Source organism: Cnephaeus nilssonii (genome assembly GCF_951640355.1).
Source record: "Cnephaeus nilssonii genome assembly, chromosome: 20".
Lineage (NCBI taxonomy): Eukaryota > Metazoa > Chordata > Mammalia > Chiroptera > Vespertilionidae > Cnephaeus > Cnephaeus nilssonii.
In genome coordinates this window covers 13,780,391-13,801,078 of record NC_137091.1, presented here as the reverse complement: position 1 = coordinate 13,801,078, position 20,688 = coordinate 13,780,391, and the positions used below count along the sequence as shown (strand labels likewise).

Here is a 20,688-nt window from a genome sequence, read left to right as displayed (position 1 = left end):
GGCATTGACCAGTCAGAACAGATAATTAACAATATGCTATACTAGTACATACCACCTGAATATTTGCTCTCTTCTGATGGTTCAAAAATTGAAGCCATATCAGAAGTATAAATTGAAAAGTTTTCTATTCCTGAAGGGAGGGAGAGTTCTTACATTTTAACCTTTTGAATCTTGAAAATTTTTAATGTGTTATCTATTCAAAAAAGCAAATAAGTTAAATAGAAAGGAAGGAAGGAAGGAAATGCCAATTGAGAAAGCCATTGTTGTGGAATGGGCAGTGAGACTGCATTTTAGGGCCTGTGATTCCACAAGGAAGGGCTGAATTGTGTGTGAGCTGAAGAACAGATGGGGCCGGGGTGTGGCCAGGAAGTCTTTAAGTTTTGTGTCAGTGGCCAAGGTAGGCCAGGGCTAGACCCCTTCTGCCCTTCTCATTTTTCTCTGTCATGCAAGCTCAGGCTGGCCGAGTCTGTGGCGGGCCAGAGTTCTCTCTGATTCCAATCTGTCATCCTTTTAAACATGTAATCACTGAATTTAAACCTGAGCATAGACTGTGAGCATTTGTTAGTGTGCCATCTGTATACCGACAACGCATATTTATTGAATTTGTTTTTCTCCCCTTCACCTCACTTTTAATGGGTTCAGATTTTAATGCCCCCCCCCCCCCCATCATTAAAGTAAGTCATGCCATTGTCCAGAACTTGGATAATATAAAAGAAAAGTACAAAAAAAAAAAAAAAAAGAGCAGGAAAATCAGCAGTAATCCCACCATCAAGAGACACCTGCTGTTGTTAATGTTAGGATTTGCATGGCTCCACGGCTTATTGGTGTCCGTTAGCTGGGGCTTTGTTAGAGTTTGACATTGGTCTGGGTGCTTGGCCATTGTTGCTGGCAGAGGAGAGGGCCTGGACAACTTGTGCTGCTAGCATGTCTCTGAATGGCTTTGCTGGCAGTGGTGGTACCAAAGCAAGTGATGGTAGGATGGGAAGAAGGGGCATTCACTCTCATTTCAAAGGAAGAATGATTCCTTTTTTTTTTTTTTTAAGGACTTGACAGATGGTGGGGTTTCGTTTATTAAGACACTGAGACCCCGGGTAGGCACTAGACAGTCCTGAAACATTATTTTTGTGGCACCCATTTCAGATACGTCTGTGGCTTTTGCTAAGGGATCAGAGTGATGTCTATTAGAATTCATCAGACTCTAGTCCCTGGTATTGTGGCCATGGATTCTGCTGCTTTCCTACTTGCTTAGGAAAAGTACTGGCTGCCAGTGGAGCTTGGTCCCTTGGAGGTAAATGCTGGGGTGCTTCCCCGTTGCCACACCATGTTGCCATGTCACGGGGAGGGGCCACTCTCCTCCGACTGTAAGTAGCCCCTCTGTGTGCTTTTCCTTAGGGAGGAATGGGAGCTGCTCTGCTATCAGATCCTGACAAGATTGAGAAGGTAAGTCCTGCATGAGTGAAAGCAGAGGTCCTTGAACATGGAACACTTCTCCCTCCCTTCTCCCTGATTTAGTGCATTAATCACTCCATCCGGGGTCTGGAAAATGTGTAAAAGGCTTCCCAGTGATGTTGACATATAGCCAAGTTCAGGAACCCCTGAGCCAGTGTACATCAGCCCTGGAGTTCCTTAAAAGCCCAGGGCTAGGGACATGTCAGCTGAGAGCCAGGGGTTGGTGGGGGCTGAGGACGCACTTAGAGCCTCCTCTGTATTGCTTCTCTCCCTTCTGAGAAGATCGTGAGAGCACAGGCCAGGCTACCCGTGGCTTGTGGACAGGCTCAGTGGCTGTGGGGGTAGGTGGTCCCCTGAATATTGATAGAGGCCACCACCAGCCTTTGAAAACAGGCCAGGCCAGGTTCATATGAGGCAAGTGGAAATTAGTCTTCTCTGATTCCCTTCCCTCATTGAGTCTGGTGGCCAGGTTTATGAGGCTCTGGGGACAGCTTGGCGTTTGCCACCCAGTAATGTCAGCTGCCAGGGCATGTGGAGGTGACATTTTCTGCCACACCATATACACCTTTTTCTTTCCTCTCTCAGTCTACCAGCTCTCTTCTTGTTGCTCCTTTTAGCTCCTTTGACTTCTTTTCATTCTCCATCCCCACTTCCCTGTCTGGGCTTTAAGCCTCCTAGTGCCTCCCATAGGCTATAGTGACTTGGGATAAAGCATCACCAATAAAAACATAAGCAGCTCACACCTGTGTATTCTTCCAGCTCCACTGTCTCTAGGAATAGGAAGGCCAGCGTGTTTATGAGCTACCTTTTCATTTTTCCCATGTGCAGACAGTACATATAATGTACCAATAATGTGCCTATAGTGTATCCTTACTGTTTGTAGACTAATTTCCAAAGTATCTTCCAGCATTTATTTCATTTGTTCTCCAAATCCCTTGAAATAGACAGGGAAGGCCCTTGTTATCTCCATTTGACCAAGAATAAGAAAACTAAAGCACAGAGAAAAAACTAATTTGCTCAAGATCATCTATAATAATAAAAGCGTAATATGCTAATTAGACTGGACAGCCAGACGACCTTCCGACCTTCTGGATGAAGCCAGGGCAAGCCACCATGGCTGCATTGAACGAATTTCGTGCATCGGGCCTCTAGTCTATCCTATCTAATAAAAAAGTAATATGCAAATTGACCGTCACTCCAACACACAAGATGGCTGCCCCCATGTGGCTGCCACAAGATGGCCAGCAGGGGAGGGCATTTGGGAGGGACTAGGCCTGCAAGGAAGGGCAGTCGGGGGTGATCAAGCCTGCAGAGGAGGGCAGTTAGGGGTGACCAGGCCGGCAGAGGAGGGAAGTTGGGGGTGACTGGGCCTGCAGGGAAGGGCAGTTGCGGGGGACCCAGACCTGCAGGGGAGGGCAGTTGGGGGGGACCAGGCCTGCAGGGGAGGGCAGTTAGGGGTGACCAGGCCTGCAGGGGAGAGCAGTTAGGGGCAATCAGGCTGGTTGGAGAGCAGTTAGGCATCAATCAGGCTGGCAGGGGAGTGGTTAGGGGGTGATCAGGCTGGCAGGCAGAAGCGGTTAGGGGCAATCAGGAAGGCAGGCAGGCGAGCAGTTGGGAGCCAGCAGTCCTGGATTGTGAGAGGGATGTTCGAGATTGGAGAGGGTGCAGGCTGGGCTGAGGGACACACCCCCTCGTGCATGAATTTCATGCACTGGGCCTCTAGTATATACCGTATTTTCCGGTGTATAAGACGACTTTTTAACCCAGGAAAATCTTCTCAAAAGTTGGGGGTCGTCTTATACGCCAGGTGTCATCTTATAGGGCGGGTATATCCCAAACTCTATATTTTAACTGGAAAAGTTGGGGGTCGTCTTATACGCCCAGTCGTCTTATACGCCGGAAAATACAGTATATGTAAAAGCCATCTGACCGTTCGCCTGGTAGCTATGTTGCACAATGACCACTAGGGGACAGACGCTCCAACCAGTAGAGAAGGGAGCCCAAGTCCTTACAGAATCAGCCATGGGTTAGGTTGCTGCTGGGGAACTTTCGGCCCCAAATCTGATTCACCCACACCCTGGACCCAGAGAGGAAGGAGCCCGATTCTGGGGTGAGTCACCCGAGAACCGCCCTCTCACAAACTGGGACCCCTCAGGGGATATCGGAGAGCTGGTTTCTGCCTGATCCCCGCAGGCCATGCCAAGGGACCCCACTGTGCATGAATCCGTGCACCGGGCCTCTAGTGTAGCAAATAAGAAGGCAGAGCTGAATCTAGAGCCATGGTCTTGTGACCTGTACCCCAGCATCAGTGCCCCCATTCGATGGCATTTTAGGTTAAATGTGTAGGGTGTAGCTTATAAGTGTGTAGCCACAAGTCGGTAGACACCTGGACTAAGGAACCTCTAGTCAGACACGTCTCTGCAGGATGGAGTGGAAGTGGACAACTGTGATGTCAAACTCATCACCGTGCTTGGGGGCAGGGGGGCCCAGGAGGCGGTGTTTGCTTCACAATGTGTGCACACAGGCATTTTCATTATCCTCCTGCCTCCCGGCTTCTCCCCTCTTGCTATTGGCTCTGTCCTCTGCACTGCCCCTCTTTGGGTACCTGCCACATGTGAGGCAGCAGAGTGACACCCCACCTCCGAAGCTCAGTTCAATCCGCTCCTTCTGTGTTTGGCAGGTAGTTGGATGGGTCAGGGTGGACTGGTGGATGGGTTTGCCTCATGGAGGGGAGGTTCCAGGCTTCCACAGTAAAGCCAAATGACCTGGGAATGGTGCACAGGAGTAGATTCAGGCTCCGACTGTGCTGGCAAACTGGGCGACATGGGTGCGAGCTTTGTGGGTCCTCCCAGGCTGGATGTTTTAGGCCCATGATTCCATCTGTGGGAACATCTCAGGGCCACCGGCAGAAATTTTTTCAAAATAAGGATACTTGGAGTGATGAAAAAGTTTAGAAATAGATAGGATGCTAAGGGTTGAGAATTCTATCTCCCACTGGGGTGGATAGGGGCAGTGAGGGGATATCAGTCTTTCGACAAAGCTTCCCAGGTAACTCTGATATGTCCTCCCTGGATTAAGAATCTCAGTTTTAGACCTTAATTCCTCTCTCTCACCCCTGCTCAGGATTCCCTGGCCCCCTCTCCCCTGCTGCCCAGGGCATCCCCTCTGTGCACACTGCACTTGGGCCATAGCTAACAACTGGGCTAGGATTTGAACTTAGTTCTCACTGATTCCCAAGTCTAAGCTCTCCCGTTCTTCCCAGGAACCAAGGGAGCTTTTCCTGAGTCACCCTGTGGCTCTGGTAAGACGAGCCTGCCTGTGAGTAGATGTGCCGCAATCTGCTCACATATGGGTCTGTCGCAGGTTCTTTTCCCCACAGACGTTCACATCACAGAGACGGGCACCCCTGGGGTCTGGGAGAGCTTGGTCGAGGAGAGTTTCATGCTAGAGCCTGGCCAGAAGGCAGACTATAGCTGCCCTTTCCTCTCAGTGTGAGCCTTGCAAGTGGCTAGGGCTTTTGGTTACCAATTTCTTTCCTGGTCCTGAACATGGACATGAAATAAATACTAAAGAAGGTGCTTAGAGCCACTTGGATAAAATACACCAAAAGGAAGCTCTGCAAAACAGGACTGCAGACCCATTCTGCCTCCTGGGGCAGCACACGAGGCCTGTTCTTTCCTGTCATTCCCTGGCAGTCTTACCTGGGCCAGCAGGCCTTGTCTTACCCATGATCTGTCCTGCCTGTCAGCCCAGCCTCTTAGTCTGATGTCTTCTATGTCTTCTGAGGGTCCTGCCTCATCCTGTCTCTCAGAAAAAGGCCTCCCCTGGTTCCTGCAGCTTGGCTCTCTGCTGCCCTCATCTGTTTAGAACCAAGACTGGCAGCAGCTGCCTGCATGTCCCCTCTGCTCTGCTTGAAGGCAACCCAGTTCTTGAAGAGGGCTCATGGGACCACCTTCCCTCCAGCTTGCCTGACCTGAAATTTCTGGTGAGGGACTAGGATAGCAATGCCGCAGACATGCAGTGTCACCTCCATCTCTCTTGATTTCTGACTCGCATGGGATCTGGTCTTGCTACCTCCCTGACACTTTCCTATATGATTTTCTTGGTCTTTCTTTCAAGTTCTTTAATTACTGTGCAAAAGAAACACCTTTTAATATGTTGACTATTGCCCTGGCCGGTTTGGCTCAGAGGATAGAGCATCAGCCTGTGGACTGAAGGGTCCTGGGTTCAATTCCGGCCAAGGGCACATGCCCGGGTTGCGGGTTCGATCTGCAGGGCGGGGGGGGGGGGGGAGGGCGGCGTGTAGGAGGCAGCCAATCAATGATTCTCTCTCATCGTTGATATCTCTCTCTCTCCCTCCCTCTCCCTCTCCCTTCCTCTCTGAAATCAGTATATATATATGTTGACTATGTTGTCTTTTCCTTTGCCAGTTTCATTCCTGTATATCTGATTCCTCTAAAGAGCGGGGTACATGAGGACAGGGCCCAAGACCTGTAAAGCCTTCCTCTCCCTCACTCTTCAGAACAGTACTAAGGGAACATTGCCTTCAAGCAGGAAAGAAGCTGTGAGCCACGTGTTCTCAACCAGGGCTAGGCCTCAGAATCATATTGAGGAGGGAGTGTGTTGGGCAGAGCCTTTAAAAACCTGCCACACCCCTACCCCTATAAACTCATTCAGGAAATACCAGGTGGGATCTTAAGCTCTGGCAAAGGATGTTTGCCCTGGCAAAGGATCACTGTAATCTACACAGTCGTGCATGCAGGTCCACCATTCATTCATTCATTTACCAAATAGTATACATACCACTATGTGCCAGGCGAGGGGCTAGCATAGAAAGAAGGTGGACTCCTTCCTTCATGGAGCTTACATGTATGTGTGCAACAGACATCCATGTGGACACAGACATGTCCATGCCACTGGGATACATGGGTCTGCAGCAGAAGTAATTAATATAAACCGTTGTGGTTATTTGTTCCAGAAGGGGCAGATGCTCTTGTGTTTTCTCTGCAGATCCTCAGCACTCTTGTTAAAGGGACAAGCAGACCTGTGACCTGCAAGATTCGCATCCTACCATCGGTAAGGATGGTGTGTTACATCTGAATGTCCGTTTTTTTTGGGCGATGTTTATTTGGGGTGTCAGTAATTTTTGAGGAGCTGAATTAGGTTTGGAGGATGGAGCTGGCAGCTGCTCCCTCTGTGGCTTCAGTAACCTCCCTGTGTGGTCCTCTTCCTCAGCTGGAAGATACCCTGAACCTTGTGAAGCGGATAGAGAGGACTGGCATTGCCGCCATCGCAGTTCATGGGAGGTGAGTGGTTGCCTTTCTAGTGACCGACTTGTAGGAAGATCCTCAGCCATCTTAATGATCCTTCTCCAGACCCCAGGTGACAGCTAAGTTCTCTTCTACATATGCAGCCTACCTCTGCCTAGCTCTTTGACATCCTGGTGGTGGTCAAACTCTGTAGGGGCTTGCATTTTCCTTTGTTTCATTCATTGAGCATCTACTGGTGGTAGGCACTTCGCTGAGCTTTAGAGAGAGAGAGGAGGAGGAAGGAGAAGTGCCCTTACCCTCACGATGTGTAAATGGTAAAGAAGGAATGATTTGCTCAAAATTGCATCATGCAGCCAGGAAGTGGTGGAATTAGAACTCTGACTCTGAATCTCATCTTCTTCCCATTACGTTGAGCAATCGCTGTTCTTTTAAAGGCACTGCCTCTTTTGTCTGCCCCTGTTGGATTGCCAGCTGACACAGTGACTGCTTGAAACAGTCCTTGTGTCTGTAGCTGATGCACACTCCGCTGAGAGCTGAGGTGTTGCTGAAGGCTACCCTGGGTTTCCCAGCGAAACGTGTTTCCTATGTCCAGGCTATGCTTTTGTATAGAATCCCAGGTCAGTAGACTTTGGCCAGAGTGACCTCTCTTCCCTGAGTGATGTTCCTTTTGGGTTCAGGGGTCTTGAGGGAACAGCCCATTTTTTTGCTGGTTGTGCCTCTTCTAGCATTTTCAGAAAATGGAACCCAGAACTCCAACATATAAAATAGAAAAGCAGAGCTGTATTGATGGAAACCAGTAGGGGGAGGTGAAAGGCCATACCCCTCATATATCCTGAGGCAATAGGCTCTGGGCTCAGACTGCCCGGTTTAATTTTTTTTTTTTAATGTTTTTTATTGATTTCAGAGAGAGGAAGGAGGAGGAGGGAGAGAGGGATAGAAACATCAGCGATGACAGAGAATCATTGATTGGCTGTCTCCTGCACACCTCCTACTGGGTATTGAACCCCCAACCCGGGCATGTGCCCTGACTGGGAATCTAACCGTAACCTCCTGGTTCATGGGTGACTCTCAACCATTCAGCTACTCCGGCCGGGCCAGACTGCGTGGTTTGCTGCTTGTTGGCTGTGTATCCCAGCTCTGCTGCTTGTTGGCTGTGTAGCCTTAGACAGATCATTTAACCTCTCTGAGTACCATACTCGGCATTTGAAAGTTAAGATATTTCTGCTTTATAAGGCTCCTTTCTACCAGTAGTTGGAAACACTATGAAGAGAGATTTCAGCACCTTTAAGAAGGGACTCTGGCCATCAAAGCTGTTAAGGATGGCTAGCATTGGCTGCTGAGAGTGGGAAGGTGAAAGCAGAGGCTGGGTTGAACTGGGCTTTCTGAGGCCCTGTGGCCCCTGACCCTTTGGTTGAGGAGTGTAGCAGAGGGGACACACTCAGACAAGACCTGGGTAAGAGCTGTCTGGTCAACCACCTCTCTTTCTTGTTCCTGAGCACAGTTTAAGTCAGGGCTCACCTCAGCATCTGTAAGTCTCATCTCATCCACAAGAACTTCTGGCAGTTGACCTTAGAAGGAGGGGACCTAGGTTGTGGTGCTGCCTCCCCTGTGTCTCGTGACAGCCATGGTCTGCCCTGGCTGCTGGGTCTACCCTGGACCAGGTGCCTCTCCCCAGCATCAGCTGTGCAGCTTGGCTTCAGCATAGGCAGCTGTGTGGGAGTGGCCAGTCTGAACAGCAGCAGCTGTTCCTAGTCCTTTAGGGAGGGCAGGACCAGTTCACTGGGGGTAGCATTCTTATGGCACTGTCCCTCATCTCTGGTCAAGGTGAGAGGAAGCCAGGGAAAGTGACCTTGGGAGTCAGGCCACCCACATCAGCCTTCTGCATCAGCCCCCTGCAGCTATGCCTCACCTGTAGGCCTCTTAGAGCTGGACTTGCCTTCTCAGCAGAGACCTCTGCTGCTCCTGCCCCTCACAGCAGAGGTCATGGAGAGCCATCCACTGCAGCCTGGACCCCTGTCTGTGATGGCCACATGACCTTTCTGAGGTTCAGTAGGGAGGACAGTGGGGTTGACTAATGTAACCCTGTGTGAACTGTGACATGACCTTTGGCACTCAGCCCTCAGCCCATCATTTTTGTTTATCTCCAAGGAAGCGGGAGGAGCGACCTCAACACCCTGTCAGCTGTGAAACCATCAAAGCCATTGCTGAAACCCTCTCCATTCCTGTCATAGCCAAGTAAGCCTCCCTTCCTCATCATTGACGTTTTCATGCCGTATCTCACTCGGAGGGGATTTGATCGGGCATATAAAAATGGAAGGAGATAGCATTAAAATCTGACCTTAAGGGAAAAGAAAAGAGGGTGGTATGAAAAATGAAGTTGGTAATGAGGCAGACAAGTGCCTGTCATGTTTCTTGGCTCCTGGTGAGTGGCTGATGTAGGTGTGCAGTAGGCAGGGGTCCAGGGCATTCTGATGGATGGGTTGAGGGCAGGCGTATTCAGGGGGCAGGGAGAGCAAGGAGGTGGCCACCGAAGCAGGCCCAGAGGAAGGTGATGTCACACCAGGGTTCGGTGTGCAGGATGTAGGGTGAGGAGGCCCAAGTCAGAGCACATAGAGCTATACAGGGGTGGGCAAAATAGGTTTTCAGTTGTGAGTACATGAAACAAAGAGTTTATTCTTGTATTATTTATTAATTATTGTATTATTTTCCATACAAATTACTGTAAACCTGCTCTTGCCCACCCTGTGTGGTTCAAGGTTCATAAGGCCAATCACAATCCAAAGTCCAAACAAGCAATCTGGGCAGCTGCAGGACCTGGAACCTACACCGGCAGGTGTGAGGCACCAATGACCAGCCCAAAGACTTAGGAGTCAGACAGTGTCCATTTGCTCCTGTGTAGGCCAGTGGGGAGTCCAGAGCAGCCCTGCACCTTAGGATGGCACGAAACCTGATGGCAGGATGGGAACAGGGAAGTTCCAAAGCCCTGAAGCCCTGACAGAAGACATGCCTGCCTGCTGGGATGGAGGGAGAGAGCTATGGGTGGGGTTGGTAGCCAGGCCCAGCCTTTCCCAGGCCAAGGAGTTTTAGGGGTGGTCTGGAAAGGGGAGGGCTACTCAAGACACTGGACCCTCTTACTGCTTCTCTCCCCTCTCCCCCCGTCCCACAAACACACAATGCTGTTTCTGGACTGAGGCTGCCGCCTGGCTCCTAATGGAACAGATGAAGACAGCAGTTTACAAGGGGGCCCTTGGGGCTGCACGGTGGCAGGAAGGGAAATTGCAACCAAACGGGGCCTCCTTCCTTCCTCTCACGATCATCACTGCATTGCTCCCTCTCTAGGGTTTTGACCCAGCCCTTAGTGGGCATATAGGTGCCCCAGCCTGGTGGGTGGGGGCTCCTGTGATCTCAGTGTCCACTTATAGACCCATGTCTTCAGATGTGGGCTGGCTTTAGCCACTGTTTTGTATGAAGTAGAAGGAAGGTAAAATCTCAGGGATACCTGTTAAGTGCCAGGCATGGTTTGGGCTGCTTTCCTGTATTATCTCAGTTAGTGCTCCTGACCCCACAGTGTGTGTGTGTGTGTGTGTGTGTGTGTGTGTGTGAGAGAGAGAGAGAGAGAGAGAATCTCCAGGCTCCACAGGTGCTCACAGCTGAGCCACACACAGTTAATGGGAAACAGACCTTGGAGTTGCCTTTTTCTGAAAATGCTGGGACAAAGATGGGACCACCCCCCACACCCCCCCAAATCCCTGTTGCCTTTCAGTGGAGGATCTCACGACCACATCAAAGATTATTTGGACATCGAGGACTTTCGACAAGCTACAGCAGCCTCTTCAGTGATGGTGGCCCGAGCTGCCATGTGGAACCCATCCATCTTCCTCAAGGAGGGTCTGCGGCCCCTGGAGGAGGTCATGCAGAAGTACATTCGATACGTACGTCTCTGCACTTTTTTGAGACAAACATTTCTCCCTGTCTGCCCATTCCTGCAGAAAGCGCGTTGGGTCAGCCCCGAGCCGCCAGCTGCCAGCAGCCCCTCTTGTCCCTCTCCTTTTCTTTTCAGCTCTGGTCATGCAGCTTTGGTCCCCGGGCTGCAGCATGAAGAAGGAATGCCAGGGAGGCGTACCCCTAACTACCTCCTTCTAAAGCTTCCAAGGTGCGGGGTCACAGCAGGGACCTCTGGATCCAGAATGCCTTTGGGGCCCCAGACGCGACCTTTTTCTCGTTTTTAACCCCACACATACACGTGCCTGCACAATGACAGTGGGGTCTGTGTACTGAAGATACCCGTGCCAATGGGTTGGCGCCAGAGTAGCCACAGCCGGGAGGAGCTGTTGTAGCTGCTGTTGTTGAGGACTGATTATCTCCATAGAGATGTCTCACCTTTCATCAGTCAGAGTCACTCAAAACTCTTCTCTTGCTAATTCTCAGAATGCTTTAACCCTAACTTAGGGAATAACCCGATGTTAACCCTCCTTAGGGAATAGCTTTTTCTTCTCACTGGGAGCTTGATGGCAGTGCCAGAGGCATTTCCCCGTAAAGGAATTTTTTTGACAAGTTCACCTACCTGTCCCTTTGGCACAACTCTGGAACTCTGTGGGACTCTGTGGTCAGCCGTGCATGTCTACAGGTGGGGGTAGTGAATGGTCCTAACATTCTTCCATGAGTTGGGCCTGCACTGTCATCCAGAGCAGACTTCTACCCTCCTCTTCCATCTTGGGGCTCACACCCTCCTGGAAAGGTCAGGAGCTTCTCAGATCCGCAGACTGCCTATGTCCTCTTCAAGCCCTGGCAGCTGTGGCTGTCATGGCTTGGGGTCTCCCCAGGGCTGGGGATGATAGGAGTCCCTGAGGCCCTTGTCCAGAGCTGGGCAGCCTCTGTCCTCGAGCCTCCCTTGCTCGATGCTGCATTCCCTTGGTTCTGGGTGTCCTGTTAGGCCAGTTGGTGACCAAATTGGGCCTTCTTCTTCCCCTCACGATCACCACTGCATTGCTCCCTCTCCAGTGGCCTGGGTCAACCAGAGGCACAGGGGGCTTGCTTCAGCCCAGGTCAGATGTCTAGCACTTTTGGCAAGTCTAATAGAGAAGACATGTTCAGTTGTGCTGAGCTTGCTCATTGGGTGAAAGGTGCTTTTATCATTCCTGCTCAGCCTGACCTGTGGCAGATCTTCAAGAGTATTTGTTGTGCTGCCCGGCCGGAGTGGCTCAGTTGGTTGGAGCATCGTCCTTTGCACTGAAACATTGCCGGTTCGATCCCCGATCAGGGCACATATGGAAGGCAACTGATTGATGTTTCTCTCTCACATCATTTTTTTTTTTTAAATCTCTTTCTCTCCCTTCCTTTCTCTAAGAATGATCTTGGGTGAGGTTAAAAAACAAAACAAAGAGTGTTTGTTTTCCTGGAGAAAGGGAGCAGCTTTCAAGCATAGGCAGGGCTGTTTCTGGTCCAGCCAGGTGTTTTCTGTCCCAGGTAAGCTGACTCAAGGCCGGCTGGGGCTTACCCACATATCCCTGCTTGTCCTGAGCGAGTGATGGCATTGAAGATATAGGCCTCGTGCGATTAGAAAAGCGTAGCGGGCAAGGAGTTAGAGGGGGTTCTGGAGGACTGGGGCACCCTTCACGCATGCTCTCTGGCCTGTGAAGTAGTGCTTCAGCTGCACCTCATGCTTGTATAGCTCAGTGAAGTGACAAGTAGCACGCGTGAACATGCTGAGTAGATGGTGCTGTACTTTACTCATGTAGAGGACCTGGGAGACAGGCCATTTAAGATATGGGAAGGGAAGGTACCTACCATGGTTCTAAGGAACAGAAGAATCCCACCCTGTCCTGGGGCTCGTCCTGCCACACCAGAATTTGTCTTGTTCTTCCACCCTGTCCTAGATGATGCTTGGCAGCAGGTCCTCTATGGTTAACTCTGGTGGCTGAAGCCAGAGGGGCTCCCTGCACATCTGGACTTCAGACAGGCTGTCCAGTAGGGAGTGCTCCTGATTGGGGGCTTTGGCTGTGACCCTTGAGCTTTGCACCATTAACTGGAAGATTAGATGGCCAGGATGGAGGTGGCTCTTATGAGGTCCCACTACCTTGGCTGCAAGCACACTTCCGCCTCGGGGGCAGCGGGTGGGCTCATGTTGGTTCTTCTTCCAGGCCGTGCAGTATGACAATCACTACACCAACACCAAGCACTGCTTGTGCCAGATGCTGCGAGAACAGTTGGAGTCACCCCAGGGAAAGTTGCTCCATGCCGCCCAGTCTTCCCGGGAAATTTGGTGAGAGGGGCAGTGGGCTGTTCATCTGTCCTTGCAGGCATTGCCCAGGCTTGACCCTGAGCCCTAAGCTGACTCTACCAGGGAACCAGGGACACAGCTTTTGGAGGCAGATGTGCAGGAGTGGGGTTGTGCCACCACTTTGCCGCACAGAAGGGGATGCTGTCAAAGCTTTGGAACTTTACGTCCCTGGACTGATCTCAGCAGCAAAGTTTCGGATACTAGGGCACCTAGTAGGATGGAGGAATGCAAGGGCTGGGCTTGGGATTTCCTGGGGAGGAAGGGGCTTTTCTGGTAACAGATCTATAATCACATGCAATGCCGCCAAGTCCCAGTTATCAAGAGAGTTGGGGGTGCAGAATGGAGCCCTGGCCTGAGCCTGCGCCCACATCCCGTCACTCTGAAGTTTGCTCACCCTTTGCTCCTCTACTCAGATGGTTGACATTTGGGGCCCTCAGAACCTGACCTAGCGTCTGCTCCCACAACTCCCTACTTCCTCTTTTCCCACCTCCACACCTTTGCTCGTACTGGCTCTTCTACCTGAATGCTTTCTCCCCCGCATGTTGGCTGTCTGTATCCTGCCTCCTCCAAAGAAGCCTTTCTGAACCATTCTCACCCCCAGACAGCCATCTTTGTGAGGGTCCACCTGTCCTTAAGATGCTTCCTAGAAGGAAAAGCCTTGCCCGAACCCTCCTCATCCTGGGCTTGTGTTGGTTTTGTCCCTGTGCCACCTAACTTAACCAGCTGGACCCAGGTGTCTGTGAGCTCAAGACTATACTTTTCAAGAGCATAACGGTTGCTCTGGGTGGTACCTCAGTTTAGGTGAGGCCTGACTGCTTGTGGCCGAGGCGGGAAGTGGGGAACCACTCAGTGGTCAGGCCTCCGTTTCTTCCTCCTGTGGGCACACATGAGGACGAGGCTCTGCATGCCTCTGGCGCTTGAACTGTGTAGGTCAGCTTGTCACTGCTGGCTGGGGACACCTGCCTGTATGCTCTTCCTGGGAAGAGAGGCTGGGCTCAGATGATGGAGGTGACCGTAAGAAACTTTCCCACCCAGCCCTGCCTACAAAGTGCTACAAAGCTCAGTGGCCACCCTCAGGGGTCCACATTCACTGTCCATCCCCCAGTCCAGAGTGATCCCAGGGGTGGGTAGCAGGTGCCTTCTGATGGCCAGGTCCTGGATGTGTTTTGGTGTATATGGAGTGGCATTTCTCAGTGGTGGGGCCCTGGTTCCTGCAGTAGTTTCCTGGATGCTGGCTCTACTAAAGGGTTTGCCCCGCTTGACTTATCTTTATATAGTGAGGCCTTTGGCCTTGGTGCCTTCTATGAGGAGACCACACGAGAACTGGACTCCCGGCGGGCCGAGTTCCTGGCCAGGACCCCAGAGGAAGCGGAGGAGCCGGCTGAGGATACCTCTGGTGTCATTAAGATGGCTGTCAAGTTTGACCGGTAGGTGTCCAGCTGGCCTAAGCTTAGTCCAGGGCCAGTGCCTTTGGGCTTCCCCGGGCTGGCAAGCTGGCTGTTGTACATGGTTAGCGACAAGTTTGGGGACCACCGCTCTCTTTGGTTTGGATACTTGTTCTCAATTTTTAGCCACCCAACAAAGGCACTTTGGAGAAGATAGTCCCTGAGAGCCCAGGCAGTGCTGTCAAGGTTGTGCATGTTGTCCCAAGGGCCACTGGACTCCACCTTTTCCCTGACCCACTCCCCACCTCTCGGGTGAGAGGACTTCTCTCCTTCTGTTCCTGAAAGTCTGTGCTTTTCCCTAGCCCCGAGGAACTGGCTGCCTACAAGGAGCTCTCTAATAGCGGTGGGACCCTTGTCTTTATCTAGCAAGTCCTGCCCATACGCACTGCCCCTCACCAGCCCTAGGGCGTCCTCTCTAGGCAGATACAGCTTCAGGCCAATTGTTGCCTCAGACTGTGAGTCAGCTTTGATTGGGTCCCTCATCCTTGTCCTCTGCAATCTGGTAGCTAAGCCTTTCTCAGGTTTCCAGGCCCAGGCCAGGAGCTAGTTTGGTCTGGCAACGGCTTGGGAGGAGGGGTGTAGGGACAGCTGTTGGGCAGTCACATCCATGGAGCGCTCCTGGTAGGAAGTTGGAACGTGGTGCAGACTGACTCTGAAACCAGAGTCCACTGTGGATAAGCAGCAGTGGGTCATTTTGACACTCGGCAGACATGATTAGGGTGTACTAAGCTAGACTCCTGAGACCTTTGTATGGCCACCTGCGTTCTCCACTCCCACCCACTCCCCCAGATCTTGTCTTGAGAGGCAAACCGGACCTTCCTTCTTGGCCGTCAAAGGCTATTTTCCAGGCTGGAGCTCAGAGTGCGGGAGTTCACTTCCCACCTCAATTCCCTGAGCATGCCGAAGCCCATCTTCCCTTTTGGCAGAATGCAGGCTCCAAGTTGCTGGTGGAACAGAAATGGGAGGTCAGGGGAATAGGTACAGGAGTCTTATTATTTATTTATTTTTTTAAAATATATATTTTATTGACTTTTTACAGAGAGGAAAGGAGAGGGACAGAGAGCTAGAAACATCGATGAGAGAGAAACATCAACCAGCTGCCTCTTGCACACCCCCTACCGGGGATGTGCCCGCAACCAATGTACATGCCCTTGACTGGAATCGAACCTGGGACCCCTCAGTCCGCAGACCGACGCTCTATCACTGAGCCAAACCAGTTTCGGCAGGAGTCTTATTTTTTAAAAAATATATTTGTATTGATTTCAGAGAGGAAGGGAGAGGGGGAGAGAGAAACATCAATGATGAATCATTGATCGGCTGCCTCCTGCACAGCCCCCACTGGGGATTGAGCCCGCAACCTGGGCATCTGCCCTGACCGGGAATCCAGCCGTGACCTCCTGGTTCATAGGTTGATGCTCAACCACCAGGCCACAAAGATAGGTGATATAGGAATCTTAAAGGCAGCAGCTCGATGTCTCTGTTCCTGTAGCTCCTACCAGGAACTAAATAGGGCCCCTGCCGAGAAATGGGTTGGTGATAGTGGGTGGGCCCTGACTACTTCCCCTCTTTTCCTTAGGAGAGCATATTCACCCCAGATCACCCCCAAGATGTGCCTACTGGAATGGTGCCGGAGGGAGAAGTTGGCGCAACCCATATATGAAACGGTGAGTTCCTGGCTGTGGCCTGCCCTGCATCTAGCCCTACAGCATTCCCACAGCTGGGGCTATCACCCCCGGTACACCTACAGCTTGTACCCTGGACTCCAGGCTGCTTGGCTGGAGCCTGGCTTTGCCCTCTGTAGGCACACAGTGGTTACTGGTGGTTGGGTCCGTTGCTGATAGTGCCTTCCCTTTGACAGTGGGCCTGTTGTCTAATTCTCGCTTCTCTCATGAAACTGAACTAGAGGCCTGAGTAAAGGGCTGCCTGGGCTAGTCCAGTGGCGTTGCTTAGGGAGGGGAGACGTCTCTGGAAATGGCCAGTTGGCTTAGGAAGGATGCTCAAACCTGAAAGTTAGACACGTTTTGGGACCAGGCCTCAGCTAATGGGGCACAGAATTGGGCCCTAGACATGGGGCCCTTTGGTGAAAATTTTGAGACAGTATTAGTTCAATTCCTGTGGTCCCTATAACCATCTTGTTTAGGTGGCTCTGTCTCTTCTGGACTGGCCTTGTGACCTCCAAGCTTGTCCCTTCTGGACCGTGTGTCCTCCTCTGCCAGAATAACATTTCTAAAGCAAATCTGAGCTCTGATTCCCTTGCTCAAGTCCTCAGCAGCTCAGAGCATGAGAACTCCCCCCTCCCCCGCCCCCGCCACTCAGCTCTCCTGCCACATCACCTGGTCTCTGCCAGGTGGATCTTTGCCCCAGTGCTTGTCCCCTCGTACCCCTTTGCCACCTGGTGAACTACTTATTTTGGAGACCTGGCCCATCCAGGTGTCAGTAGGAGGAGGCTCCATAGTCACGCACAGCTAAGGGCCCTGATGGCCCTTTGCTTAGGTTCATGAGAGAACTCCACACATGCTGTGGTGTCCTTGTCTGTGTATCCATCTTTTTCCCCCCGGAAGATGCACCACACACTTCTGCTGGGGAGGAGCATGTGGAACAGATAGCTTTCGTTTGACTGAGGTGGGAAGGACTTCCTTTTCTCTGCCTTCGACGTGGCCCTGCAGGGGGGCCTCCAGGGCTGTTCCTGTTGCCCTCATGCAGCTTCCTTGTTTCCTTTGCTCTCTTTGCACCAGGTTCAACGCCCCCTGGATCGCCTCTTCTGCTCTGTTGTCACTGTGGCTGAGCAAAAGTATCAGTCCACCTTGTGGTGAGTTTCCTCATCAGTGGGCATGAGGCTTGGGGTGGAGGGCCTGCTTGTAGCATTGGCCTGGAAGTTTGCGGGGGATGGTGTACCTGGATAGTGGCATCCCTGGGTTATGACCCCTTCCTCAGTTCAGTCGGAATCTCTGACAAGGGTATTGAGATTAAGGCCTCCCAGCCTCTAGTCCTGCCACCAGTGTGCCTGCCTCCCTGCCTTAATGCCCCATGCCTCATCTGCCCAGGGACAAGTCCAAGAAACTGGCGGAGCAGGCTGCAGCCATCGTCTGTCTGCGGAGCCAGGGCCTCCCTGAGGGTCGACTGAGTGAAGAGAGCCTCTCTTTGCACAAGCGTAAGAGGGAGGCACCTGACCAAGACCCCGGGGGCCCCAGAGCCCAGGAGCCAGCAATGCCTGGGGAGCTGTGCAAGAAGCCCTTTGTAACCTTGGGAAGTGGTGAAGAGAGCCCCCTGGAAGGCCGGTGATCACTGTCTTGACCCTGGTCAATGAGCCTGGCCCTAAGATGACTGTGGGTCCAGAGCATGAACCAGATGCTATTGGACAATGTGCTGCCCCTGCCTGACAGATGTTAAGAGGTTATCCTGGGCCATCAGTCTGGAATATGGGCCAAGGTGTGCCCAGTGTACCCATCTCTCCTGGTAGATCGGAGTAGCAGGGCCAAGTTCCCAATGATCTCAGTATTTTCTTTAAAAACAGGGGTTTTTTCAGGTAGCACCTCCCTAACCTGACATTGGTACAGTGCAATAAAGACAGCCTCTACCCCTCCTCATGTCCGGCTGCTTCAGCCTTGGGCATCTTCACACATGGACTAATGGATGAGCTGGCATAATTATTCTACTTCCACCCTCTGTGAAGAGCTGGAGCGTCCTAACAAGAATGAGTCTGGGTGGAGGTGGGGGGCAGGGTAATCACCTTTAGTGCTCAATGGACTTGAACTGAACCCGGAAGGCAAGGCTCAAGCCCATTCTACTGGTGGTAAACCTGAGGCAATGGCCATTGGTTGGCTTTCCTGAAGAAAGAAGATATGGAAGCTGGGGAACGGTTAGGGTTATCTGGACCTGCTCAGGCAAATTGGGAATGCTGGGTCTGAGCTCCAGCTGTCTGGCGCTCACACCTATGAGGTGCCTGCTCTGGGCTGAGGAGACTGCTGAGGACAACAATTTTGGGCCCTTGTGATTGCCCGCCCACGCCACTGCCCCGCCCTCCGCCCCCACCATCCCGTTTGGGCCGGAAGGAAGTGGCAGATTCTCTTTAATTTCCTCCTGGCAGTGAGAAGCAAACAAACGGCTACCACAACTCAACTCCTTGTGAGGCCACCCACGCTTACTGGGAGGGGCATTCTGACCAAAGGTCCCTGCCCAGTGCCACTCCTGCTTCCTCAGCTGTAAACACGCTGCTTCTCCTCCCCCTTTCCAAGCTCTGTGGGAAGGGGGATTCCCCTTTGGGCCAAGCAGATGCTCCTCCCATCTCCCCAGGGTCAGGTCCCTGTGCCAGCCAGCAGCCTCTGACCCCTCCAGCCTGAGTCAAGGGTTGGGCGGGCGAAGCCTCTGTCTCAGTCCTGGGGCTGCCTCTCCCTGCACCCGCAGTGCTCTTCTGTGTGCAGATAAGGATCCGCACTACCACACTATGCCTCCCAGAGTCCTTGGCTTTCTGATGTTGGGCAAGTCACTTCTAGTCCTCTCTGGGGCCACGGGCCTCCTCTAAGAGTGGAATCAGCTGTTCTCTGCCTGCTTGAGGCTGGCTGAGGATAAATAGGCTACCCTGTGATAGGGCACTATGAGGCCAATGGGTTCACTGTGATGAGCCTGCCCTAACTAACTGCCCAAACCAGTGCTCCCAGAAAAGAGACCCCACCCAGGAGAGCGACTGAGGCTTAGTCTGGTCTCAGCCATCAAGCTTTAGGTACAACTTCTGATTTTTCTTACATAAAACTGTCTTTGTAAAAATGCCCCATTCGCTTTTCCTTATACCCTGACTGGAACAGGGCAGACAGTGAAGCCCCAATCGACCTCCCCCCAAACCCCCAGGCATCCTGAGCCAGTCAGAGTTTATGGGAGGACCCTTGAAGGTTCACTTCCCCAGTAGGGTTGGGCTTTGTCCTCCAGCCTCTCTGCCCACCATTGTGGTTTTCTGGGGAAATCCCTTCTCTGGTGGGGTCAGATTCGTTGTGGGGCTGTAGAGAAGGAAAGGCAGGGGTAGAGGTCAGCTACTAAGATAGAGGCTGGAGTGTGGGGACTTTGAGGGCCCAGGAGAAGTACTGGGGAGAGGGTCATTCCCAGGCAAGCAGGTAGGTAGGGGCTAGTACATGTTCCATGTCTAAGGATGACTGACAAAGATCTTGGTTAAATATGTTTGCCTACAAATGGTCTCACTTTAGCATACCTCAGTGAGGCCCACCTGGTCTCAGTGGCATGCCTAAGACCTGGGACTGAGTGGAGGGCCCAGTCAGGTCTGAAAGCTCCAGCCACTGTTCTCACCATGCCCGCCTTAAACTAAGGCCTCTTAGACACCCAAACCCATCTCTGGGCTAGTGGCCACAATACTTATCCATCCATTCTAGCCGTCTTGATTGAGGACTTCCTCCTAGCTCATCACATTTTGGGGACAAATGATTTTGCTAAGAACATGAGAGGGAGGGATGAGGAAGGCCAGAGAGGGTGGCAGGTCTTCCAAAGACACAGCAAGAAGACTGGACTTTGTGCAGATGAATGGGGAACTTCTTACCCCTGTGGTCCTGCACTTAGTTCCTTCCAGGTGTCCCTCTTGCTCAGAACTCTTCCATGGCTCTTCACTGCCCTCTGGATCAAGTCCAAACTCCTTAGCCTAGCATTTGAGGACAAAGTGCTGACCCTGTCTTCTCAGCACCCTGTGCTGACTTAGCAGCTAACTTTCTTCAGCTGTAGACTGGAGCTGCTCAAGGGCAGTCCTCGTGTCCCTGATGGCTAGCCTTGTCATGGGGTGGCGAACAGGCACAGAAGAAGTATCAGCCCTAGCTGGTTTGGCTCAGTGGATAGAGCGTCAGCCTGTGGACTAAAGGGTCCCGAGTTCGATTCTGGTCAAGGTCACATGTCTGGGTTGCAGGCTCAATCCCCAGAAGGGGGTGTGCAGGAGACAGCTGATCTATGATTCTCATCATTGATGTTTCTATCTCTCCCTCTCCCTTCCTCTCTGAAATCAAGAAAAAATATATTAAAAAAAAAAAAGAAGTATCAAACAAGGGGATGTGTGGGATGGAGAAAGTTTTCTAAACTCTGACTTTCCTCCAAGTCTTCTGTCCCTCTAATGTGGAACAAGGGGGTCTAGACTGGACTAAGCTGTCATCTCATGGCTCAGAGGCCACAGCAGAGCCTTCAACAAAGGGGGCTCAGAGCTAAGCCTGCAGCAACTGATGAAATAGATGGCTTTACCTAAATCTCAGGCCTGGCT

The 20,688-nt window shown here is 51.9% G+C and overlaps 1 protein-coding gene across 3 annotated transcripts in view; it reads left to right on the top strand.

Annotated features, from left to right (window-relative positions):
- DUS2 (dihydrouridine synthase 2) overlaps nt 1-19,857 on the top strand; it is a 34,498-nt gene extending 14,641 nt beyond the window's left edge. For all 3 annotated transcript variants that reach the window (XM_079799699.1, XM_079799697.1, XM_079799698.1), the window contains 10 exons: nt 1,393-1,440; nt 6,460-6,525; nt 6,685-6,755; nt 8,868-8,954; nt 10,483-10,651; nt 12,860-12,981; nt 14,277-14,426; nt 16,021-16,108; nt 17,180-17,253; nt 17,489-19,857. In XM_079799699.1, coding sequence (XP_079655825.1) covers nt 1,393-1,440; nt 6,460-6,525; nt 6,685-6,755; nt 8,868-8,954; nt 10,483-10,651; nt 12,860-12,981; nt 14,277-14,426; nt 16,021-16,108; nt 17,180-17,253; nt 17,489-17,726 — 1,113 coding nt within the window. In that variant the 3' untranslated portion in view covers nt 17,727-19,857. The remainder of the gene's footprint in view (nt 1-1,392; nt 1,441-6,459; nt 6,526-6,684; nt 6,756-8,867; nt 8,955-10,482; nt 10,652-12,859; nt 12,982-14,276; nt 14,427-16,020; nt 16,109-17,179; nt 17,254-17,488) is intronic.
- Nucleotides 19,858-20,688: the final 831 nt, after the last annotated feature.